We start from the raw sequence: 24426 nt of genomic DNA on the forward strand, positions 1-24426 counted from the left end.
CTTAGCTGAAACAATCAGAATGGAAAAAAATAGTCCATTTTTCCAGCTGTGTTTCATGCTTTGCTGTCCTTAGGAGCAGACACTTCCCTTAGCTGGATAGTCCCTATCCACTCAAAAAAAAACTCTGTGGAAGGAAACCATTTTCTCCCTCAGACCTCCAGATTTCACCTCCTGCCATTGCAGGTTATCAGCATGAGTAGCTTCCTAACCCTGAGAAAAGATTTTGGTTTTGAGTCAGTTTTTTGTTTCCTCCTTACAAGAGCACCAACAAAACAAGATTCACGTGAATATAATCCACTTGAGTAGCTCTAATTGTGTGGGTGTTAGCAGGCTTAGGCCTCTTCAGGGGAAGACAGTGAGGGAGTGTTGGAAAGCCTGGACGTACTTTTGTTATGTAAGAGGACCAGAGCTCTGTCATGCACTAGAAATGCTCAAAAAGTGTCTGTGTTGGTGTCTGATTTTTTTGTGTGGCTGAAGATGAGTGAGAAGAAAAATGTACATGTGATGCTTCTTATCCCTCTGCTTTTACTTAGCCCTACAGATTTTTTCTTTCAAAATGAAATAAAGAAGAAACTTAGGAAATTCCAAGGAAAAGTAGTAACTGAGAAGTTAATATAATTTTAATATAATTATAGATATTAATTGATGTACTTTTCTCTGAGAGTAAGGTCAGCAAAGCAAATATTAGTAGCTCTGTTCTGATCTGGTAGTCCTGTAGTGGGTTTGGAGAGCTGCTGGTGTTAAAGGTCTGTGTTGGAATTGTCCTGCTCTGGGAAGTGCTGTGGGGATTGGAGATTCAGGAGACCTGTTCCTTGTCTTGGTAGACCAGCTCTTCCTCCAGTTCTGGTGAGCAGAGCTGTAGTCAGGGAGCTGTGGGAATGGTTAGGCCTGGCTGGAAGCTCTGGCATGTTTTATCCTAGGACAGTGTGTCCCTGGGTTCATGCCTGGCTTTTGGGTTGGCAGGAGAAGGGATGGGGGGCCCCATGCAGGGCTGGGGAGGATGGAGAAACAGGGAATCTAAGGGAATCTTGATCTGCACTTGAAGAATCAAGGAGCTGGAGAGAGGCTGGACATAAGTGCTCTTCCGTGGACTGCTCCCAGCAGAGTTCCCTTTCAGGATTAGTATCTGTTGGACTCTGCCCTGTGTTTGATCAGTGCTCAGCTGTGACTGGCCACAATGTGTTCTGCCCTGGAGCTGCAGGGCTGCAGTGCTCAGCTTCTCCCTTGGAATGCTTTCCAGAATTGCTCCATGGGCCAGCAGCTGTGTTCCTGCAAAGCTGTTGTGTTAAAACCAAAACTTGCTGGGTCATTTGCCTTGGTTACAGGCTTTTGTGGGAAAAGTTGTGTGAGGAAGGAGACAGCTTAGGCAGGCTGATGGATGGCTGTTAGCAACTGGAAAGGAAAATGCAATACAGAGCTGGAATTGTGGGGCACTCCTCAAAATCCTGAATAATCATTCTCCTGGCAGTCTGTCAGAGATGACTTCCTAAGTTATTACTGTTCAGAGGAAAATTAAGCATTTAATTGCACAAATTTTAGTTTCCTGTTTTTTTTTTTTAAAGGTACAGCTTTAAAGGCTTGAAAGAAAGGATTTGCAAATGCTTCAATTTATTAAGAATGCATAGAGACCATGTGCTTGCATCTCTTTGTCGAGTTCCATAATCTTGTGTCTGTTTCCTTTTAAACTTTCAAGACATTTAACTATATACTTCAGAAGTAGTCATGGAAAATCCCAAGAATGGAAATTCTGCTTTTTTTAAAAGCACTTCCAGTGTTAATGTATGGTTGCAATGAGAAATTGAATTAAAAAAACCTTGTAAGCGATGTGTCATAGCTGTGAAGTCTGTCACAGCAGGATCCCTTCAGTGCTGTGAAGGATGCCTGGACACCTGAGTCACTGGTTTTGCTTTCTGGAAGATGACAGCAAACACCCTCCTGTAGCGAGCACTCAGCAAGACAGTGTAATGTTTGAAGGGTAAAATGTGAAATAGAGACACAATTTTATCAGGAGGCTGTTTGCCCTGCCCTGGAGAGGAAAGGGAGGATTAGCTCCTGGTATTTCTGCTGCTGTCATCACTGCTGGTGGTCAGCAGTTTTGGGAAGACAGAGAGAGGTGTCACTGACCACAGCTCAGCACAGGGGGGGGTGGAGGCAAGCTTAGGAAAATCAGAGGTTTGCTTTGTAGGGCAAGGAGAATTATCACAGTATGGGAACAGAGGTGGGAAGGAAAATCCTCTCTAGAAGGGGAAGGACTTGGGATCAACTTTAGCTCCAAGAGATCTCAGGGCAGTAAGAAATGTTTTGGCAAAGCTGAGCACTTGCCAGGGCATGGACACAGAGCAGTGGGGAAGAGCTGTTCCTGTACCTGGAGGATGAGCAAAGTGGAGGGGACAAGTAAAAGGGGGACTAGACTGGTCAAGGGATAGATTTAGGCAAATATTAATGTATAACTTCATGAAGATGCAGGTATTATTCATAATTATTTTTTTATTATCATGCAAATCAATGCCATTAGGGGAGGTTTAGGCTGGACATTAGGAAAAGGTTCTTCCCCAGAGGGTGCCCAGGGCCCTAAGGCTGCCAGAGCTCCTGGAGTGTTGGGACAGCACTGCCAGGGATGCCCAGGGTGGGGTTGTTGGGGTGTCTGTGCAGGGCTGGGGCTGGGCTTGACAGTCCTTGTGTGATCCCTTCCAAGATGGGGTGTTCTGTGCTTCTTATTCTTAACATTTTTGAAAGGAGTAGGATTAGAAAGAAATTTAAACTAAATACTTACAGTTGGGTGCAGTATCTTTTTTCAGCCCTTTGTATACTGCCAAGGAAAATGATGCACAGAAGTTACTTAAACTGTGTAGTTGGAAAGTGTTCCTATGGTAGTTATCAGTCTTTGGAGTAATCTCCTGGGAAATCCTGAGCTCCAGTTCCTTAGGAGTCTTTAAAGAGAAAAACCATTCAGTCTGTTCTACCTTGCAGGCACAGGTGGGCTGGTGACACATTTTTTTATCTCTGAATTTAAATCCTCTCCAAAGTCTCTGACTGCCATTCCAGCAGATGCCATGGCTTCATGGCACGGCTGGAGCAGGGGGATGTGGATGGTCCTGGTGAGGTGGTGATCACCTGGCTGGGGAGCAGCATTCAGGAAACCACAGGGTTGTACAGACAGCTTTGGACCGGGAGACAGCTTGGGAGCTCTGGATGAGCTGGTGTGTGCCACTGTGTTTTCAGGGATCAGCCTGGAACAGAACCTCTCTGGAGAGCCCCAGTGTGCTGTCCTTGGGTTTCTCTGTGAGCCAGAACTGGGATGTGTGCAGCAATCTGGGAAGTGACTCTGTGCAGTCCTGGTGCTTGTACCAGTTTGGTTTGCTGTACCTGGCTCTTACAGAAGTTTGTATGCTGCTGCTCTTGTTTTCCCAGAAGTGATCCTTATTCTCTTGTGTCCTAACACCAGTAAGGCATGACAATTCCAAACCTGGCTGCCAGGACTTGGGGAGATCCTGGCTTTTTGTGGATACCTCTTCCATGTGGGCTGCTAAGACTCTACTTCTTACTAGATGATACCTAATTTCTCAAGTTTTGTTGCAAGATTTCAGGTATTTTTTCCAGAGCTTTCAGTGAATGAAGAAAGTCAGTGTTGGATTGCACTTTATGTGCTTAAAATGAGACCAAAAAATTCCACAGAGGAAAGGAGCCCCAAAAGACCCAGTGCTGATTTTGATGACTTATTCGGTAGAATTTCCCAAAAAAGAAAACCATTTTTGCTTTTAAATGAAAAGCATTGACTAGCTGCTGTTATGGAAAACAGGAGATGCAGTTTTTAACCAAAATGGCTGTGAAGAAAGACAGCTCCACAAAGTCTGATTGAATTTTATTCCTTTCCCAGAATCCAAAAGTCTTTACATTGGCAAATACCACCCGGCCACAATGGAAATATCCAGAGCCAGGGTAGCCTCAAATACAGAGCAGGGACCACAAGCCAGAGCTTGCAGTGAAACCAAAGATGTGTTAAATCAAGAGAAAAAAAAACCTTTTTTAAATTTTTTTTTTCTTTTGAAAGCAGATAAAAGATGATGAGAGCAAGGAAACATTTGCTTCACTCTTTCAAAAGTTCAGTTCTGAGAGTTTCCTGTGGCTGCCTCTCAGAGCCTGGGGCAGGGAGAGGAAGCCCTGCTAGTACAGAAATGGGAGTGGAGATGGCTCAGATGGATCCTGCCCCAAACCAAGAAGCATACATGTGATTAACAGTGTGGTGTTAAACCCAGCACAAGATTTTAATGTTAATTAAAGGCTTTTGGCCTTTCCTGAGAGCATTTAAGTGCTGAATTCTGTTCTGTGCTGCTGGAACCTGTGATGGCAGACTGTGCGCGTCATCCCTGCCTCTGGTATCTTCCACATCAGCTGGAGCTGGAGAGTTGGACTCTTTCCCTGGCATTTTGCTGTGTGTTCTGTGCACTTTGCCCAGCAATTAATCCTGTTCCTCCCACTGCCTGTGGGTTTGTCCTCCTACCACACCTGGGTTGGAGCAGTGGTAGAGCTCCTTTGGCTCATTCTGTGCTTGGTTTCTCAAGGGGAAATGGAATCTGTGACTTCCAAGGAGCTGACCCAGAGCCCAGATGATGAGAAGTGATTTTGGTTTTCTGGTTTGGTCCTCTGCTATTTCTGCTGCTCAGAAAGAAATTGTGTCATTCTCCAGCAGTGTTGGTTGATTCCTCTGATTCAGAAAGCAGGGAAAAGTTAAAAACTGGAGAGAATTTTATGTCCCAGGTGTGCTCACGCTGCTTCAATCACTGCTTGTAGCAAGAAAACCTGGTACTTAAAGACCCTTGAAGTTCTTATTTATTTGAAGTTTCTATTTACCTAAAAACTGAGGCATTTCATCAGGAAAAGAATCCTCAGTACTTGGGAATCTTGCAAAGAGGGTGAGGACCCACATTAGCTGCATTGCCCGGCTGAGTTCTCAGCTTGAATCAGTTTTCTGGTCTTCCTGTATAACCAGAGAGCAAAGGGTTAAATTCTGCCAGGAGTTGGAGTATATTTGCATATAATTGTCTAATCAGGAATTGAATGGCCCTTTGGAATTGTGCACTGAGCTGTGTCTGAGAACCATGTCTTGGCTGAAAGAATAAGAAGGGAGATTTAAGCAGCTGGGAGGGAAATGTCACTTAACCACAGAAAGGTGCAGAATGAGAGCAGCTTAGGGCTTTAGGCCTGGGAGTAAGAGCCAACCCCCAAATCTGTCAGGGGAGGCTCAGGCTGAAGATCAGGAAAGGTTCTTCCCCAGAGGGTGCTGGCACTGCCCAGGCTGCCCAGGGAATGGGCACAGCCCCGAGGCTGCCAGAGCTCCAGGAGCGTTGGGACAGCACTGCCAGGGATGCCCAGGGTGGGGCTGTTGGGGGGTCTGGGCAGGGCTGGGGCTGGGCTGGGTGATCCTGGGGGTCCCTCCCAGCCCAGGACATTCTGTTTTCTAAGGTTTGCCTTGAGGTGCTGACCAGAGGATTGGGGTTTTCTTTATTTAGTTGTTTTTATTTGGAGGGCACATTAAACATTTGTAAACCCAGGCAAAAATCCTGCTGGAATTGTTTTCTGCTTTACCTTGTCCTGTGTACAAGGACAAGTCCCTGTGTTGGGGTTGGTGTAGGCACCTCTCAAGAATCAGAGAGGAAAGGAGTTAAAGTTTGGTCAGCATTGACTGGATGGTGGATTTTAGTTGAATTTCCTAAGTTCCTCCTTGACAGATCTCCTATCATTAACCTGGAAGTATTCAGACTTCAAAGCATCTTTTGTGGATTTTAAGCAGAGTATTTTAGTCTTGTGCTGCTACTTTTTTTTTTTTTTTTTAAGATGTTAAACACAGTGATGAATATTAAGTTTTTGGTTTTTTTTTTTACTTTACATTGAAGAAAGTTTGGACAGCTGTAGTAGCAAATGCCAAGTGTTCTTTTTTGTGGTTGGAGCCTGTTTCTCAGGATAATGCCAGCATTGTTCTGCTGATTTAGTTGGTGATCTCCATTTACAGCCAGCCCAAGACTACAAGGGGAATTTTCTCTCTTTGATATGTTCCTGCTTGTAAACCTTTGTGGTTTGGGTCATTGCTGTGACCAATGACTTCAGGGACTTGGCTGAGGAAATACTCCTTTCTAGCTGAATGCATCAAGTAATGAAGCCTTCCCATCCTCAGCATTCTACACCTCAGACCAGTGTAATTTGAGATGGTGTCAGGGCACCCATTTCCTCCTTCACTGACCTGTCAATTGGGGCTCTGCTAATGGAATTGTTTAGAGACTAATGTGTTGCCATTTTAAAACACACAATCAATATAAAAATACAGAATGAGATTCTGTACTCTAAATGATATCTGCTTTAAGCTCTGTGCTGCTTAAGATACTTTGCATCTGTAACATTCTGCAGCTACCTGTCCTGGATAAATTGCTGCGTGGAAAGAGGTACTGGATTTTGTGAGCTCTTTTTCCAGGAAGGTGATAAGTTATTTTCCTGGTTATGAAGCTTTGGACACATGGGAATCACGTTCTTCCTCCATTGCAGATCACAGAGGCCTTGTTGAAGGAGAGAGATAAACAGGCAAAATGGAATGGGATCCCCTTGCTGTTGCAGAAGCTGTATGAGCACAGCCACCCAAACAGCGACTTCTCCCAGTGCCAAAGCATCCTAAAGGTACTGCCTGCACCCTTCTTCCTAAATCCTGAGATAGTTTTGTTGTGGTTTTCTTTTAAGTCTTCTGTGATCATACTGTATTAATTTCTTAAACTGTCTGCATGATGGTATCTGTCAGAAATTGGCTGTAAGTAAGAGCTGGGGGTGCAGGTGATGATTAGTCAGTGAGATCACACAGATAGTGGAAGATAATTGTGTTTATAGTGATGAACAGTTTTCTTTTTGTACCATCTCTTTATTTTTCTCCTCCCTGCAGGAAATTTCTCCACTTCTCTCGATGGAAGCCATGGTTTATGTCACAGAAGACAGAAAAGCTGCTCAAGAGTCCAGTTTCCCAAACACATACACGTTTGATTTGTTTGGAGGAGTCGATGTAAGTGTGTTTTTTCAGTATCAAAAGATCTGCATGATAATCATCCCACTGAAAAATCTCTTCAGTGAGGTCTCTGCAGCTTCTAGATGCAAGTTACAGAATGACTTCACCAATATAATGTCAAGCATTAGAATTGTGCCACTTTCTGTTAATCAGAATAGGAAAAGGGTGTATTTTTCAAGGTATTACATGCAAAGTGAGGTGTTTTGTTCTTGTATGATACAGAATACATGGCTGTTTCTTTAGTCAGTCTTTTTTTACCTTAAAAAAGATTAGACCTTTAGTTCTGAATGAAGACAGTTTCAAATGATTCCTGGTTGTGAGATAAAATAACACAATTGGCATTGGAGCAGTGAGAATTTCACTTAACACTGGAGGATCTGTGGCAGTTTAAGCACACCAGGGCTCTGTCTTAACCAGGTTGTGTGTGTTCATTGCTTCATCTCTGGCAAAGTTTTCAAGCAGAATTGGAAGGTTTCTGTGGACATTCTGGCAACTGAGCATTTTGTTTATTTGCTTTAATTCTACATTGCACTAATACCCATTTGCTCCCTTTTATGGTGCAAATGGGTATTAGTGGCTTGGCTTGGCTTTCAATAGAAATGTATTATTTGTATTTTCCAGTGAACTAATTGATGCTCTCTTTTTATTTAGTTAAACTAAACAGATTTTACTATTTATTTTTTGTCACATTTATTTTTTTTGTTATTTTGTCTTTGTAACAGAAATAACATTTCTGTTATTTTATTTTTTGCACAAGTAAAAGCTTGCTTTTACTTAAAGCTGCTGTTTATGTTTTGAAATGAGCACTGGTTTAGTTGCTGCTGTCTGTTGAGAGCAAAAGCTTTTAGCTACCCAAGCAAATTAGAGCAGTATGAAAATGTTTTAAATTTCCCTTGTTTTTAAGGGGAAATAGTGGTACTTCTGTATAAATGATTTTAACATAATGCACAGAATCTCTGTGTGTTGGGGACAAGGTTTTGGTTTGGTTGGCTGGGGCTTGGTTGACATCTCCCTTGGGCTGGAGATGGTAAATATCAGTTCCACTGTAATTACCTGGTGCTGTGGTCAGAGATTTGGCTGCTAGAGGTGGGTTTAATGTGATTAAAGGCAATGATGGAAGCCAGTGCTGTGTGTTTTCAAAAATCCTGCTCTAGGATTTGAAAGGGAAGAAGTTTGATCTGCTGGTGCTGTGTGTGCCACCTGCTGATTTATGTTGCAATATTTTGAGCTGTGGAACATGAGTAACTTTGAAGGACACGCAGGGCTACAATGTGTGAGTTAAAATATTTTAGGATTCTGACAGCCTTTACATTGAGGAAGAACAAAACCATATCAGTGGCTCCTCCCTTTATATGAATCCATGTAAAATAAAGACCTGGGTGGAAATACACAAACCTCATGGATTTTATAACTGAATGTAACCCCATCCCAAGAAACACAATCTCATCATTCCCTTTCTGCTCCTTCTGCCTCTGGTGCGAGGCAGAAAACCCAAGATTTAAAGCATAAACCTCAAATTTTGAGATGTGCATTCTCCTAAAACACAAGCCATTAACATGAGATCTGTATTACTGCAGTCATTTTTCTCTGCCCTGTTAATGCTACAGCTACTACTACAAATGTTGCTAAAAATGTATGTTCCTCTTAAAAGCTGCCAATTTATTTATTTGTTGGTGCTTTTAATGTAGCCTCCAGTGATGTCAAGGTGGTTTCCTCTGTGTCTGGATCAATAGTTCATTAAAAGAAGATGGGACAAACAGATCAAGTTGTAAACTCTGAAATATCTTGTGAGTTGGCACTGGTATTTAATAAAGTGCTGTTTTTTCAAATGTTGTAAGCCAAAGTAGTGGTACAGACTAGAGCAACTGAAGATCAGTTCTACATCAGTCAGAACCACAGCCTTTGGAAAGCTGATTGTTACATTCCTTAAATAGAAATATTAATGTAAATATACCTACAGGGTCCTGTACACAAGCAGTGGCTTTTTGGTGCTGAGATAAAATCTGGAGCTGCTAAATTCTGTCTGGACCTGAAATGTTTTTGAAGCCCAGAAAGATCTAGGGAAAGCCTTTGCAAAATTTGCATCTCTTTGCAGATTATTGCTAAAGATTCCTTATTTTAAGAGATGTGTGATCACCATCCTTGATGTTATCTGGAGGCATGTGAAATTAATTCCTTGCAAGCTCAAATTCTTTAAAACTTGCCAGTGGGAGATTATTTTGTATAGCTCTTACTGTTTCTTCTGGGTAAATGCAAGTATAATTTGTCAATATGATTTTGACACCAGTGGGGGTTTGATTGTAGAGCCTTCATTATTCATCTCTGTGACTTCAGCAGAAACAGGTTTGGGTTTGTCATTGGTGAATTAATTGGTTAGTTGTATCTCAGTGATCATTCCCTTAATTCCTTATCTTATTTTTATAGCTTTTAGTAGAAATTCTCATGAGACCAACTCTTATTACACAGAAAAAGAAGCAGAAAAGTAAGTAAATAGGTGGTTTATCTCTTTCTTTTCCCCAATTTTGCCTGGTGTTCCTGCTTCAGACAGAAATTGTTCTATTTTTCTGTTATTCTCTTTCCATCCCAGCAATTTCCTGTTGATTCATTTAGGAGTGAATCACTGTTTCTTTGTTCTCCCTGGTACTGATTTGTGCTGGGATTTGGGAGAGTCACCTGTTTCTGGCTCAGTTCCAGAGCTTCATGCACTCAGCACAACACACTTGATTCAAAGCACTAAATTTGCAATCACTGGAAACTCTTCTTGTTCCTGTGGCTACAGCTACAGTGAAAAATTATTAATAATAAGCCACAAAACATGGTTTATGTAATGGGAGCTGCAGAGATTGTAAGATGAGTAGCTCAGGAAAACAGCATGCTTTGTTACATGACTGCTCATTTCCACATTGCTGTAAGGACAGGGGGTGCAGTGACTTCAGCTCAGCTTTCCTGCTGGAGCAGCTTGGCTGCAGTGTTTTATTTCCCCTGTTTGGGATTCTGCTGGTTCCCTGAGCCCTGCTGAGAGAAGGGAATGTCATGGTGCACCCTGTGCCTGCTAGCCAGGGAACTTCAAAGGTGAAGTGACTTCAGCTGGAGCTTTAGGCAGTTGAAGGTCTGTACTGAAAACATATTTTAAATATTGAAATGCTGTGGCAAAGCAGATTGGAAGTTTTTCTATGAAGTCCAGGTGCTGAAAAAGCAAGCATGAGTTTCCAGTGGAGAAAACTGCATGAACTGACATTTTTTCCCCATACAAAAATAATTTAACATGTGCACAGGTTGGGTGTAGAGTGTTTCTTGTGGCTTCTATGCCATAAGGCATTTGCATGTGTGCTCTGAGCTGGCAGCCTGAAGTTGTCACCCATCCCAGAGCTCTCCATGTCCCTCCCGTGCCGGGGTGTTCCTTGGCAGGGAATGGCTGCTGACTGTCTGCTCTCTCCTTTGCAGTAAGTGATGACCTCATCAAGGACTGTTTAAGCATACTGTACAACACCTGCATATGTGTAAGTCCAACTCTTCTGGGCATTTTTTACATGTGCTACTTCCTAAGACAATAAACAGACTCTTTTAAGTGTAATTTAAACTTCCTCTGAAGCTTTACAGTAAAATTCCTTCAGTTAAATACAGCATCACTCTGTATTTTGATGTGTTGCTCAAATAATTTGTTTTCTGACCTGTATTGTCAAGCTTAGTTCCCTTGTTTGGATCTTTCTGTCTCTGTGTTTCCATAGGAAAGCTGTGCCAGCCTTTGTTAATGTTGCAGCTTAAAATCTGAAGCTGGGCATGGGTGCCTGTTAAGCCCAGCTACAGCTGCTCTTGTTCAGAATTGGGGCTGGCAAAGGGTTTTGAATTTGATCCTGCAGCTCCATGTGCTGGATTTTAGTTCAGTCCATTCCAGTCGTGGCAGATCAGTGCAAAGGAAGGTGCTGGGTTAAAGGCCTCTGGAAATATCTTGTCATTAAATCCTGAAGCTAAAAGCAAAGGCCTCAGATTATGCATGCAGGGAACATCCTCAGGATTGTTTACTTCATCACACACCTCATTATGCCAGAGCCTAGGGAACATTGTTTAACAAAAATTGAAAAAAGAGCCAGTTAGTGGCTTGGAGCTCTTCCAAAAACATCAGTCTAATCTCCAGAGTTTGAGTCTTACTAGATCATGTCTCACTGATAAGGATCTGTGTACACATGGGACAGGGGAGAGAGGGAACACTTTTTTCCTTGGCTTGGATGATTTATTTTTTTAACTGCAGGTAATGCAGCTTTTGCAAACTGGAAATAGCATGATAAGCTAAAAAGTAAGTTTGTAATTTCTAGACTAGCTGCTCTGTTTTAATTCACTTTGGTGTTACTGAAGGGATTGAGGACAAGTGTCCAGGATCACAGAAATGGTCTGGGGCAATATTAGCTGTTTTTTATCTGTAAATATCGGGGAACTATCTTTGCCAGTCTGCTTCTGTGAGCACTGGGAATGTGTCTCATGGATAAGACACAGCTTTGCAAGCAGTGAGGATGTAGCTGTGAGTTCCAGGAAAGCCTGGGTGTGCTCTCAGCAGAGCTCAGAGCATGAAAAGCAGCCTTAAACTCTTAAACTTGGGTTTCCATGCCTCAGTCTGACTTTTGGGGTTCATCACCCCATTCTTTTAGGCCAGTGCTCGATCCGGATTGCTCAGACAGCATTGCTGAGGGTTTAGGAGCTGCTGTGTGTGCACACCATGGCATGGAGCTGGTCACAGTTTGTATGCAAAGCAGAGCCCAGCCCCTGTGGTGTGTGCCCAGGCAGGCAGGGTTGGCTTCAGATTCAGAGGAAACAGCTGCCTTGAGGTGAAGCCTCTTGTCCCGGCGTTGTTGCCAGCGCCACGTTGACTCCAAACGAGGACTGGAGATGGTTTGGGTTGCCACAAACACATTCCCTGGTTTCAGAAGCAGCTGGCTCAGCACCACATCATCTCTAGGGCTGTGCTGCCTGTGCTGTGCCATGTGGCTGTTAGGGGTGGGCTCTCACTGGCCCTCTGTGTGCTCGTTTCCAGACGGAAGGAGTCACAAGGCGGCTGGCAGAGAGAAATGACTTTGTGTTGTTCCTGTTTACACTGATGACAAACAAAAAGACATTCCTACAAACTGCAACGCTCATTGAAGATATCCTGGGAGTTAAAAAGGTTAGTTACTGCTTTCTTAATGTCATTTGTATGGCTTTTCAGCCCAGTGGAGGAGAGAGAGCTGTTTCTCTGAAGAGTTGCCAAGGACAGTCCTCAAAGCTGCCATTCTCACTTCTTGTAGCTTATTTGAAACCTGCCTGTTCACAGTGGTAATTAACTTCAGTCACTTCTCATAAAGAAGCCAAACTATACCTGTGGTGTCATACTTGTAGTGCTTTTACCCAATTCAGAAAATGGTGGCAGCTGTGTCCCCGTGGTCTGAGTCATTAAAGAATAACCCATATTACAAACAAAGAAAATGAACCTCATGTAAATGCAGTTTTCATCCTTGCCTGCTGATTGTATTTGACATACTTCACTTGTCTTCCTCACATCTGGGAGGTGTTCCTGGGTGTTTGTCTGGCTGAGAAGTTGTAGGTTGGGGACACAGGGCACTTAAATCTTCTGCACAAACCTGGTTATTGAACTTATTTACCAGTATCAATTACAGCTCAGTGCCCTGATGTGATGCAGGTAAAATACTCGAGGTGTAACCTTGGGAAAACCTTGATTGGAAAGAATCTGTGTACATTTTGTGGAGAAGGCCAGGAGTCTGTAACCTAATACTTTACTATTCAGAGTAAGATTTAGGTTGATGTACTTCCTGAAATAAGAAACAAGCTTAGTTTATCTGAACAATTTTTTTTTTGTTTGAAAGCTGCTTTCAACATTTTTTTATTAAAAAGAACTTCTGATGTACAGACTGAGAAATAATTTAGAAGTTCTTATCTGAGTTTCAAAGAAAAGACAGGATTGGAAAACAAAATTGAAACTTCTAATACCTAAACATAATTAATGTATTAAATCAGGTTGTGGTTTTGTGGGTTTTTTAATTAAAAAAGGCCCCCACAATTTTTGTAAATATAAAAATAGTATTTAAAATATGGATATTTGTACTTTTGGAATTGCTAAGCCTGACAGCTGTTGTAAATCCCAGCTGCTTTCAGACTACTAACACTGGAATAACCCAGAGAGCTCCCCAGGGAGGATCTGCCTGTGTTCTCTTACTGACCATCCCATGTGACTGAGCTGCTGTTGCCTCCTCCAGGAAATGATCCAGCTGGATGATATTCCCAACCTGGCCAGCCTGGTGTCCAGCTTTGACCAGCAGCAGCTGGCCAACTTCTGCAGGATCCTGGCTGTCACCATCTCGGAGCTTGACACAGGCAGTGATGACAAGCACACACTTCTGGCCAAAAATGCCCAGCAGAAAAAAAACTTGGGCCCTTCCCGAGCTGAAATTAATCAAGGTAATTGTTGTGTTGTGAACAAATCAGAATAATCTCAGCAACGTATAAAATTTTCCTCTTCTCAATGTCACAGAGTGTTGTTTCTGAAAGATAATGAAAGTGTTGTGTCTTACAAAGCATTTTTCTTGATTCACTTCCCTCAGATTGTTTCCTGAAAGTCATGTTTCCTGTTAGCGAAACTTGGTAGCTTTTGGGTTTCATGTGGTGTTGCTAATTAGGTGGGTTAATTTCTGTCATTTCAGCACCTCTGAGTCGCTTAAAATAATTGGATTTGTTTTCCGTGCCTTAGCCACATCCATGAACTCCCCATTAGAAGCTCTCAATAATTCTGTCTCCTCCATAAAATATGAATTCCTGAACTAAAGCTACCTGCAGTGTGGTTGCTGTTGGAGCTGTTCCTTCTCTGATTTTATCTGATGTTGTCCTGAACAGGATGTCTTGTCTTTATCAAAAAGAGAAGGGTTTTTAATATTAATTGTGTTGCCCAGTGTTACCAAACCAGCCTTGGAAATCTGTGGGGCTGATCTCAGCCTTAACTTTGGGCACAGTGCAGCTTTCCTTGTTGTGTTGAGTACTTCATCAGGTGCAGAAGTCTTGCCTAGAAGGATGAGTGGGAATTGAACAAGTTAAAGTACTATCAGATGTAGAATCTGCTGTTTTCAGCTCTTGCTTTGCTGAAAAAGCTTTTGGGCATCTGAAGCAGATATTTGCATAGGTCCATGCCAAGCAAATATTTAGCTAATCATTTTTTATGGGCACAATCAGAGACTGATTCTAAGGCTGTACAGTATATTCTATTTTAAAAACTTCATTAGGGAGCTTATTCTTTCAGAGATGCAACTCTTTCCTGTAATGTTCATGGCCAAATTATTTGTCCTTTTCTCTTTGCCCCCACTAGTGAGAAGTAAAGCTTTAGCCATGTATCTTTAATAAACAGGTCCTGTAATTAAGTTGTTCTTGAAGGCAAAATGCACCTCCCCAAACATTTTGCAGAGCAGTGACTTATGTCCTGGCACTGCTCTTCCTGAGGTTGCAGCTTCACAGTTAAAACACTCACATCTGGGGCTGCTGTGGTGTGTTATCCACCTGTTTTGCTCCATGAGGAGCTAATTCAGGAACCTTCTACTTGAAAAGCTGTCAAGATTTTCTCCCCACTGCTGCAGGGAGCCAGTTCAGTCACTACAGACCAGCACCACAGCAGGGAAAATGAAGGAGGAAAGGGGAGGTGGAGCTACCCCTTTCCAAAGGCTGCTGCTTTATTTCTGCCAGCTTAGTTTTCAACCAGATCAGTTCCTTGATAGGACTGGAGAGCACCCCTGAATTGTTGCTGGGGTATGGATGCTCTTTTCCAGTCCTTAACAGAAGAGTGTGCTGAGTTCTTCCATCTTCAGATCTTTTTAACCAGATCTTTTTAACCATACACTTCTGTATTCCTAAAGTAGATGTGCTGGTACTTGTGGTGATCTTATATGGAATAAAATTCTTTCTTTTATTTTTTTCAGCTACACTTCTGAATATTCCAGGCTTCATCGAGCGGTTGTGCAAACTGGCCACAAGGAAGGTGTCTGAAACAACAGGGACTTCCAGCTTCCTGCAGGAGCTGGAGGAGTGGTACACCTGGCTGGACAATGCCCTGGTGCTGGATGCACTGATGAGAGTGGCAAATGAAGAGGCAGAGCAGAGCAGTACAGGTACCTGGCTTGCATCCCTCCACCCAGCAGCAGCTGAGGCGTGTCTTAACCTTACTCAGGGTTTGCCACGTGTTGCTTTTCCTGTCATCTGCTCCTGATTCCACTTCCCTTCCATGGAGGACTCACATATCAACTTTTAGGTCTGGCTGCTGTTTTGTTCTCATGTAGCACTGATTTTTTTACTGAATTAGAATTAGCCAAAGGAGAGGCCCTCCAGCAATGTGTGCCCTTTGCATGCCTAGCTAACAGTGAAGGGCTGTGCATCCTCAGCCCTAATCTCCTCTGGAGTGATTAAAATAACCCTCCTGAGCTAAGTGGCTTCACCAGCATTTTACTCTAAAACTTTGGGTTCAAATGCTTCATACCAAACAAGTGCCCCCTTCTTTAAAAAGAAAAAGTAGTTCCAGCTAAATTAAATAAGTTAATTGGAAAAAAAATAATTGTTCCAATGGAAGTCTTAAGACAACCTTAGGAAAATGCTTTGGAGCATGTGTGTGGTTTTGATATGACAAAATGCAATGTTTGTCTGGTAGAACTCAAAGTACTTCATATTCCTGTTTCTTAGCAGGGTAATTCTCTCTAAGGTTATGAACTTTATTTAACTAAGAAGAATACTGGTACTGAGGTATAAAATTAAAATAGATTAAATAGTAAGTGCTTCTAATAATCTCCCTCTACTTTTACTACCTTTCTGCCATGTTCTGGTGCAGTAGTCTATTAATTCATTTAGGTGAGCCTACTTACTTTAAGGAGATGCTGCCATTTAGTTTGTTATGGAAAAATAATTTAAAAATATTATTTTATCTCCTCTAAATTTTCAGCTATATCTTTTCTCTAGCATGCAATTTAAATTGGATTTTTGCTGTACATTACTATTTTTAGTTAAGAAGAAAATTCCAGCAGATGTGTGCTGCTCCTGCATCTGCAGTGTTCAGTGTAAAAATAACAACTGTAACAAACCCTTTCCTGCTGAAGCTGCCCCAGTCTCACATCTTTGCCATCTTTTTCAGAGTCTTCTGATGAGAGTGGACTGGCCAACACCTCCACAAGGACACAGCTGCCCCAGTCCATGAAGATCATGCACGAGATCATGTACAAGCTGGAGGTGCTGTATGTTCTCTGTGTGCTGCTCATGGGCAGGCAGAGGAATCAGGTGAGCCCCAGTGGATGCCCACACTCATAGTTGGTGTCTCTCTAAAGCTGAGTGCTCATGAGTGAGGCCATGGGCACAGAAATGCCAGGGCAAAGCTCAAGGTACAAAGCTGGCAGTCCATCCTGGCAGCCCTGCCAGAAACCAGGCAGCATTTCACTGGGAACAGCTGGGGCAGGGCTGCTCACACACTGCTCTGGTGCAGGAGGGATACAGGAGGATGCAGCAAGTGTGTGGGTACCTGTATGATGCAGGAGCTGCAGTCAGGTGTTCTCCCCCCTCCTGGTGCCCAGTTTGGATGGAGTCTCTTCAGGCCTTGCCCTTCTTTGGCTGCTTTCACTTTTGGAAATGCTCTGGATGATTTTTGTAGCCTATTGCCATGACTTGGCAAAGTGCTAAACTCCCAGCACTTCAGTGCTGTCTGCACTGGTCACTGCCTGCAAATTCCACCCATCTGTTCCTTTGCCTTTCTTCCTTTTAAAATGAAAAAAAAAAAAAAATTGTTCCCTGCCTCACACACGCTTATGAAGAACCAGTCACTGCAGCTTGGCTGTGGTTTAATTTAAATGGGTCAAAAGAAGGATGTGAAGGGAAAAACAAAGCAATCCTTGGTGAGGTTTTGACAGGTTTCCAGCTTTGGCAGTCTGCTCAGCTCAGCAGAGCTTGGCATAGTGAGGGCATTCAAATGTCCTGGACACTGGGGGGGCCAAGCTGGTGTGGGTTATTGAAAGGCTGTTAAGTTAGGCAGGAGAGGCTGTGTTGTGGGCAAGGGGTTGGGGCACATTTATCTGGAGTATTTTGTTCTCTGGTAGTAACCTCCCAAGCAGTCAGTCAAAAAAACCCTCCAGGGCAATCTCCTAAATCTCTTAATCTGAATACAGGTGCAGTTGTAGCTCAGTCCCAAACATAACTCACCTGTTCTTCCCTCCAAACCTACAGCAGAGCTTCAGGGCCTGCCACCCCTGGAAGTGTTCAAGTCTGGGGCTTGGAGCAGCCTAGTCTGGTGGAAGGTGTCCCTGCCCATGGCAGGGCTTTAACATCCCTTCCATCCCAAGCCATCCTGGGATTTTGTGATTCTAAGCAGACACCTGGCATTAAAAGAAGCAGATTCTGCGTAAGAGGAAGCAGAGAGAACTAGTAATTCTTGCAGAAACCACAGTCACTACAATAAACAACTCCTAATCATGTTGTCATTCCTTTTAGGAGTGCTCTTTCTGTTAGACATGAAATAAAATGTAAACAAAGCCCAAAACATAACTGAAACTAGCAGAACATGGATCTGTTAGAAGGATTTTTTCTTTTCTCTTGTATCAAGGCAGATAATTCATTCCTGCCTGAGCTCCCCACAAGAATGCAGGTTTATAGATTCTGCAGAAACTGCTTGCAGCCTGCACTCATCCTGCTGGAGGGAGGCAGCTGGAGGTGCTGGATTCCTTCCCTCCCTGGGTCATTTCTGATGTGTTCCTGTCAAATGTGACAAGGCAAAAAATCTGCTGCTGAAGATGAATTTACGTTTAAATTTCCTGGGAACACAACTCTTATCCTTCATCTGATATTTCTGTTCCCATACAGATGGGAAAACTAAGGATAAAAGTGGCCTGCAGTTCACTTCTTCCCAGGACTGGAGTTGAATTCTTGAAGGATTTAAGTTACTGCATTCCCAAACACTTCTTGTCCAGAGCCAGGGGGGGTTTTTTGTTTGTTTGTTTAGGGTTTTGTTTTGGTTGTTTTGTTTGTTTTTGGGAGAGTTGGTTGGGGGCAGGATTTGTCCTTTATTTTGTTTTGCTTTGTTTTTTTTGTTTTGTTTTGTTTTGATTTGTGAAATCCTCTGCCTTTAAAACACGTGCTACATCCTTCATTCCTTAATGTGCATAAGACTTGTGTGGCAGATGTGGATCCCCTGCCCTTCCTGAGAGCCAGCACAGGAAGGACTGGAGCTGAGCTGTTCTCCATGGAAGCTCTGGAATGCAGGCACAGCAGTGTCCAACAGCACCCTCAGACAAGCATTTCAGCTGCTTTTTGGTCTCTTTTCTGGGAAGGAATAAAAGCACAGGATTTGTGGTACCAGTCTGAGCAGCCAAAGGACCTGCTGGTTTTAGATTGGATTCATTTTGCATAGAATTATATTAAGGGCATCAGAAACCTGCTTCAGTTTGCTGTAATAATTGACATAATGGTCTGGCATTTGCTTGAAGCAAGGTGCAGCCTCCCAACTCAACCTGTCCCCAAGTGAATCTGAATGTTTGGTTTAAACTTGATTGTTGGCTAATTTGCATAAATTGATAACTGTGGTAGCAGTGACTTGGCTCCTCCTGTTGCCATGTTGGGGATGATCTCACCTTTGGGAATAAGTGGTGTTTCTCTGCAGATCTGGGCCTTTGCTGCCTTCTCATTATGGTCACACCCTAAATTACTCTCCTTATATATTTTTCTAGGCTGTCCTGCATGTCTGTGTTGTGGTGAAGAGCATCAGCTGATTTCCTTGCTCCTGCTGTAGGGAGCCACACTGCACACACAGAGACTCGGCTTAGCAGAGACAGTTTTAGTGTTGAGAAAGAGCAGAGCAATTCCTGTGAAACTGAACAGCAGCAGGAAAAAGCCAAAGTAGCTTGAAAGTTGAATATAGAGCAGGGATTGTCTTGGCATCCTCAGGCAGAGCAATTGTAATGAGTTTGGGCTCTGGGAGAGTGATGCAGAGGCAGTGACAGGACTGAAGAGCTTGGTCAGGTGAGCATTCAGAGATGAGCAGACTAAACTGCCCAGATTTGAAATCTGAATCATTTGGAAAGGAGCAGATTGAGGAGTTAAAACTGAGTGTAGAGAGCTGTTCCTTTAGTGAGGGTTGAGGCTCTTGCAGGCAGCTCAGGCTCTTGGCTCCCTCCCGTTGTACCTGTGCCATGGAGGGACAGGGGCACTACAGGGAACACTTTGTTCAGAGAGATTCCTCAGAGCTGCTTCTGGGACTCATCCAAAGTGTTCAAGAGTGTTTCAAAGTAATGAAGCACCAGAGGACTCCAGGCTCAGCAGTCAGGGCAGTGTGGGTGGGTGGGAAGGGGCTGGATGCTCCTCAGGTGTGTATTTGAGGTGTCCAGCAACAGCAATGTGATTTCCATAAAAGTGGGACAGCTGGGGGCTACAGCCAAGAAGAGTGCAAAAAGCCATTAGCTGTGCTCCAAACTAGAACCAAACTGTCTAAAACAGCATCAGCTTCCGATATTTTGATTCATTCAGATGTTTGAGTAAATAGAACAAAGTAGATTGATCTGCTTGAAGTGCTGCTGGTTACAGTTCTGGATATTGGGACAACCTGGAGTATTTTTAAGTGATTTTGTTTGTTAATTTTAAGGAACATGTCCATTACTTGGGCACTTAATTTTTGCAGAATGTTGTACATTCCAGTCATGTGGTTTTCATTTGTAGCCACCTCTCAAGGAATAATGGTTCTACTAGGCCTACATCTAATAAGAATCCCAATTTCTATTTCCCTTAGTCTTTATCTTCTAAATTCATTACATCAAAAGTATCCCAGCTTAGACTGAAGGTATTAAACAGCTGTTCACACCAAAATTACTAGCTTTTTTTATGTGAATAAAAAATTATGTACCAGGCAGACTGATAAATGAGCAATTTGACTTTTTTTTTTCTCTAAAAGTTCAGCTTCTCTTTAACCTGAAGGAGCAGTGTGGTGTGGTTGTGTTACTGCTGGTCTCTGCTCAGGTGTTTTGGTGAACAAAACCAATATTGGTGGGGTTTTTTGCCATCAGAGGCCTGCCTGAGCTGCAGCTGTGTGTCTGCAAAGGGAAAGGACACTCAGGGGATTGAGTGGCTGCAGAATATCCCCAGCTCAGCTGTTTGTTGTAAGATGTATTTTCAGTGTGCTGGAAGTGATGTCCTGATGCCCAAAGCTGCTTCCAGAGACACGGTGGTTAATTGAAGTGCTGATGAGGAGCTTTATCCCAAAATAAATGTTTGGTTTAAACTTTGTGTTCTATCCAGTGTGGATGTTTTCTATCCACATCCACAAATGGAAGCTACTGCACTGTGGTTAACACAAACACTTGCTGTTTGAGACAAGAATTCACATCCTTTTGTCAGAGGATGACATCACTGTGCCCATCTGTTTGCAGACTGCATTAAATCTGTGTTTAGGCTGGAGCAGACATGTTTGTACCTCTCTTGTTCCCCAGGTTCATAAAATGATAGCAGAGTTCAGACTCATTCCTGGCCTCAATAACCTGTTTGACAAACTCATCTGGAGGAAGCACTCAGCCTCAGCCCTGGTTCTGCATGGACACAACCAGAACTGTGATTGCAGCCCGGTGAGCAACCTCTGCAGTTCTGGAGTGGATTTTCATCCTGGCACACAATTCTGAGGAGCTGTGCTGAGTATCTGGGTGTTTGTATAAGCAGTGACTGGAGATGCTGTAGCAATCAGATTTTGGGGGATCATTGATTTCACTGAAGTCCATCCTTGGCTCATGTTAGCAATGCAGTAGGGCCAGCTTAGCCTCTTCCCTCTCTCTTGGTTTGTTTGTTCATTTGAAGGAACATGTCCATTTTGGGAACTGAGAAAGGAGTAAATTCTGGGCCCTGGAGGCCAGAGGTAGAAGACAACCAAAATTCAAAGAAATGATACCTATGAGAGGCACAGAAAAAAGGTACAAATTGTGCCACAGTCAGGTTTAGGGGGTTGGGTTTTGTGTTGGACTCTTTTTTGATTTTTTTCTTTCCAAAACTAGACATTCTGAATTAGTCAGTACAATTCTAAGCTTTTTTGCCTTTGCAGTGAGAAGGAATGCACCTGTTAGGTGCATAGGCTTGGAGGCAGTCTCCACTTCTATTTTGGGAAGTGCAGCTTCTCCATTTGTGCAAGTCACTTGCTCTGCTGTCCAAAGGGGTTTGATTTGGAAAGGTTTCCACTTCAGCTGTTTCATGCCTGCTTGGTAATTGATGATAGCCAAAAATACTAAAGCAGTGACTTTTTTTTTTACCTTTCTTGTTTCCTTTTAGGACATTACTTTAAAGATACAATTCTTGAGGCTTCTTCAGAGCTTCAGTGACCACCATGAGTGAGTATGAGAAGCTGTGGTGGGTTGTGGCTTGGTGCTGTTTGCCTGGCTGTGGCTCCAGGTGTCCTGGGCACAGGGCAGGCTCCTTGTGAAGGGAATATTGTAGTGTCCCTAAACTTCATGTTCCTTTCAGCTCTTGCTGTAATAACAGCCTGAGAATTTGCTCTGACGTGGGCATGTCTGAATATGTCTGGTGTGGTTAAACCTAGCCCATTTTGTCTTGTGTTGAGATGGGCTGAAACATGTACAGGATGAGTTAACATTTTCTGGCTGAAGCAATAAGGAGGCAGCTTTCTTCTTTTTTGCCTTCTACTGAGAGCTGACAGTGAGCCATGGAAATACAAAGAAATCTCCTGTCTGCCTTGAAAATAAATCCTTAGGAAAACTTGGGTGTGCTGGAATAATTGGAGGGGTGGTGCAGTTTGCTTGGGGCTATTTAATATTTAATGCTGTGCTGCTGGTACAAAGATGTTTGAGACTTGTGGAATTGCATTCTGCATTCCATCAGTGTTGCTCTCATTCAGTCCTTGGAGATGGTGTCCACTTCCTTACAAACTCCTGTGTTAGAGGCATGTTGCACTTTAGGTGCTGCTCATTCCTGGAGCCAGGCTGGTATTTTTGTGCAGGATTTTAGTCCTGTTGGATAGATTTCAAATATCAGCCTTTTTGATTGTGGAATATTAGAGAATGCAGAGCTGCTGGACATAGACAGGGAGGGAATGCTGACCTATTGTAAATCCTTCATGCAAGACAATGCATTGTTTGCCTGGGAATCACTCCAGGTTTTCCAATAAAATCTCTTACAGGTGATGTTACTCCTTAAGTGGCTGCTACAAAGATCTCAGGCTTGTTTGAGCAGCAAACAGCTCCCAGCTGTAGCACTGGAGCAAGTGGAATGTGTGGAATCTCTTGGGGGGTTTAAATAATTACATGAACTTTCTATGAAATCACAGATAAGCTGAGTTAACTGAGGACAAGATGAGAGCAAAGTACTTGTATGCTGATGTTCATTCAGTGAAATTGTGTCCAAACCAGACTTGCAGAGCTGTGTATTGCAGGGAGAGAGGGGCTCTGTTCTCATTGTTCAGTCCACATCAAAAGAAGCTTTACACAAGAGCCTCAATGAGCACTAACCTGAGGAGAGTGTTGGAAACAAGAAGGAACCTCACACTCATTACTGCATCCTCTGCCCCCTGAGCTTTCCTGAAAAGGAATCTTTGCTCTCTGATTTTGAACACTTGGAAGCAGAAAGACTCTCAGGGAGCACACTGCTTTTGGGAAAGGGAGCCCCTGCTCTACATTTCTGCTCTGTCATATTTATTCTGCAGTTAGTTCGCTTCACAGACAAAATAATTTATTTTCATTATGAAAAGTTCAGTATTTGATAAAGAATTTACGTACATTCCTGGGATCTATATCCATTTTTATTTGGATCTTTACTTTTCATGACGTTTTAAAATATTTTCAGGGTAAAGTTTGTTCAGATAATAAAATACCAGGATGACTGAGTCTTTTTTTGCAAATTCTGCTTTCTTACTTACAGAGAGATTAATTACTTAAAAAGAACAATCACTGTAGGGTGGATAAAACTTCACAAAGCTGTGAAAAAGTTAGCTATTTCATACTAATTTTGGTCTGAAATTCAGCAAAATGTTGCTTAGATTTTTTTTAACAAAATTATCCTTATCCTGAAGAAATTATTTACAAACCATAAGATCCCAAACAAGTCAGCAAAGAACCATCATCTCAAAGCTGGTCAGTGTTGGAAGTGGCATTTGTAAATTTTGGAGGAGGTTTTCCCAAGCTGCAGCTGGCCTGGTACAGGGAGCAGAGTGGGAATGCTGTGAAGAGCAGCCAGGAGAAAGCAGCTTGCCCAGTCCTGCAGCCCTTGTAGTCCTGTGCCTCTGCTTTTCATGAAATTGCATTTTTGCCTCTTGGATTCATCCTGCTTTTCCCCCACTGTCTTGCTTTAGGAACAAGTATCTCCTTTTGAACAGCCAGGAGCTGAATGAGCTGAGTGCAATCTCCCATAAAGCCAACATCCCTGAAGTGGATGCAGTGGTCAACACTGACAGGTGAGAGGGGACTGAGGGTGTTGGTCACAATTTAAGAGTTGGGGAAGCACTTCCAGTGTAAGTTTGACATCAGCTGTTCTGTTTGACCTCTGTCTGTCCACCACACTTTCATTTCAGTGACTCCTTTCAGTGGGAGGTGTCCAGGCTTGTCTGATGTTGATGGTCATTAGCAAATCTCAAGTGTGCTTGTGTTCAGATTGAGGTGCTTTAAAAACAAAAGCAACTTTAAAATCCCTAAAAAAAGGGGGGTTGAGTTCATGGCTCAGACTTCACTGTGAAATGCTGGGTCTGCCTGTCTGGCTTTCCTCAGGTTGGGCATTGCAGACAGACCTGGAAAGTAAATTCAAATCATTTAATTGCTCTTGCTGTAAAATGTTAGTTCTGGCATTCAGGAGCAGTGTGTGCACACATAAATGTCCATTTCCAGGCTGCACGAACACATCCAAGTGTCTACTCAGTATTTCAGGAGCAGCTAATAACCAGAATAAGCTAAATTAGATTAACATGTTAAACCACTTACAGAATCTCTTCTGTTGCATTTGAGTATCTGTTAGATGGACTGTTTTGATCTAATAATCTCTTTAATACATGATTCTGGTGTATAAAGCTCAGCAGATGGAAGGTTGTTTGCAGAATTTATTTTGTCAGAGTACTCCCTGAGTATCAGCAGGGACTTGGTCTGCACAGAGCAGATTTACCTCACTGCAAAAGGGAATCTCTAAGAGGATTTCTAGATTACAGTTATTATCATAATACTGTGTCTAATTGGGAAGAACTTATTTTTCACCCTTAGCATTTAGTTTTCATGTTGCTTTTCTTGATACATGAGATCAAGGCATTACTTCTGGATGAATTTAATGCAGCTGGATGCTCCACTGAAAGTGCTGTTTAATACAAGCAAAATTGCAGTTGTACAGCCTCTATGTACAGCCTAATGTAGCACACAGCTTTCCAT

The 24426-nt window shown here is 42.8% G+C and overlaps 1 protein-coding gene across 1 annotated transcript in view; it reads left to right on the forward strand.

Moving 5' to 3' along the window:
- TRPC4AP (transient receptor potential cation channel subfamily C member 4 associated protein) overlaps positions 1-24426 on the forward strand; it is a 36381-nt gene that overhangs the window by 4641 nt on the left and 7314 nt on the right. The window contains exons 3-13 of the mRNA XM_030232826.2: positions 6538-6666; positions 6923-7039; positions 9467-9524; positions 10487-10542; positions 12069-12197; positions 13285-13486; positions 14989-15177; positions 16188-16330; positions 20515-20646; positions 21338-21396; positions 23370-23471. Of these exons, the coding sequence (XP_030088686.2) occupies positions 6538-6666; positions 6923-7039; positions 9467-9524; positions 10487-10542; positions 12069-12197; positions 13285-13486; positions 14989-15177; positions 16188-16330; positions 20515-20646; positions 21338-21396; positions 23370-23471 (1316 nt within the window). The remainder of the gene's footprint in view (positions 1-6537; positions 6667-6922; positions 7040-9466; positions 9525-10486; positions 10543-12068; positions 12198-13284; positions 13487-14988; positions 15178-16187; positions 16331-20514; positions 20647-21337; positions 21397-23369; positions 23472-24426) is intronic.

The sequence above is a fragment of the Serinus canaria genome, chromosome 20 (assembly GCF_022539315.1).
Source record: "Serinus canaria isolate serCan28SL12 chromosome 20, serCan2020, whole genome shotgun sequence".
NCBI lineage: Eukaryota > Metazoa > Chordata > Aves > Passeriformes > Fringillidae > Serinus > Serinus canaria.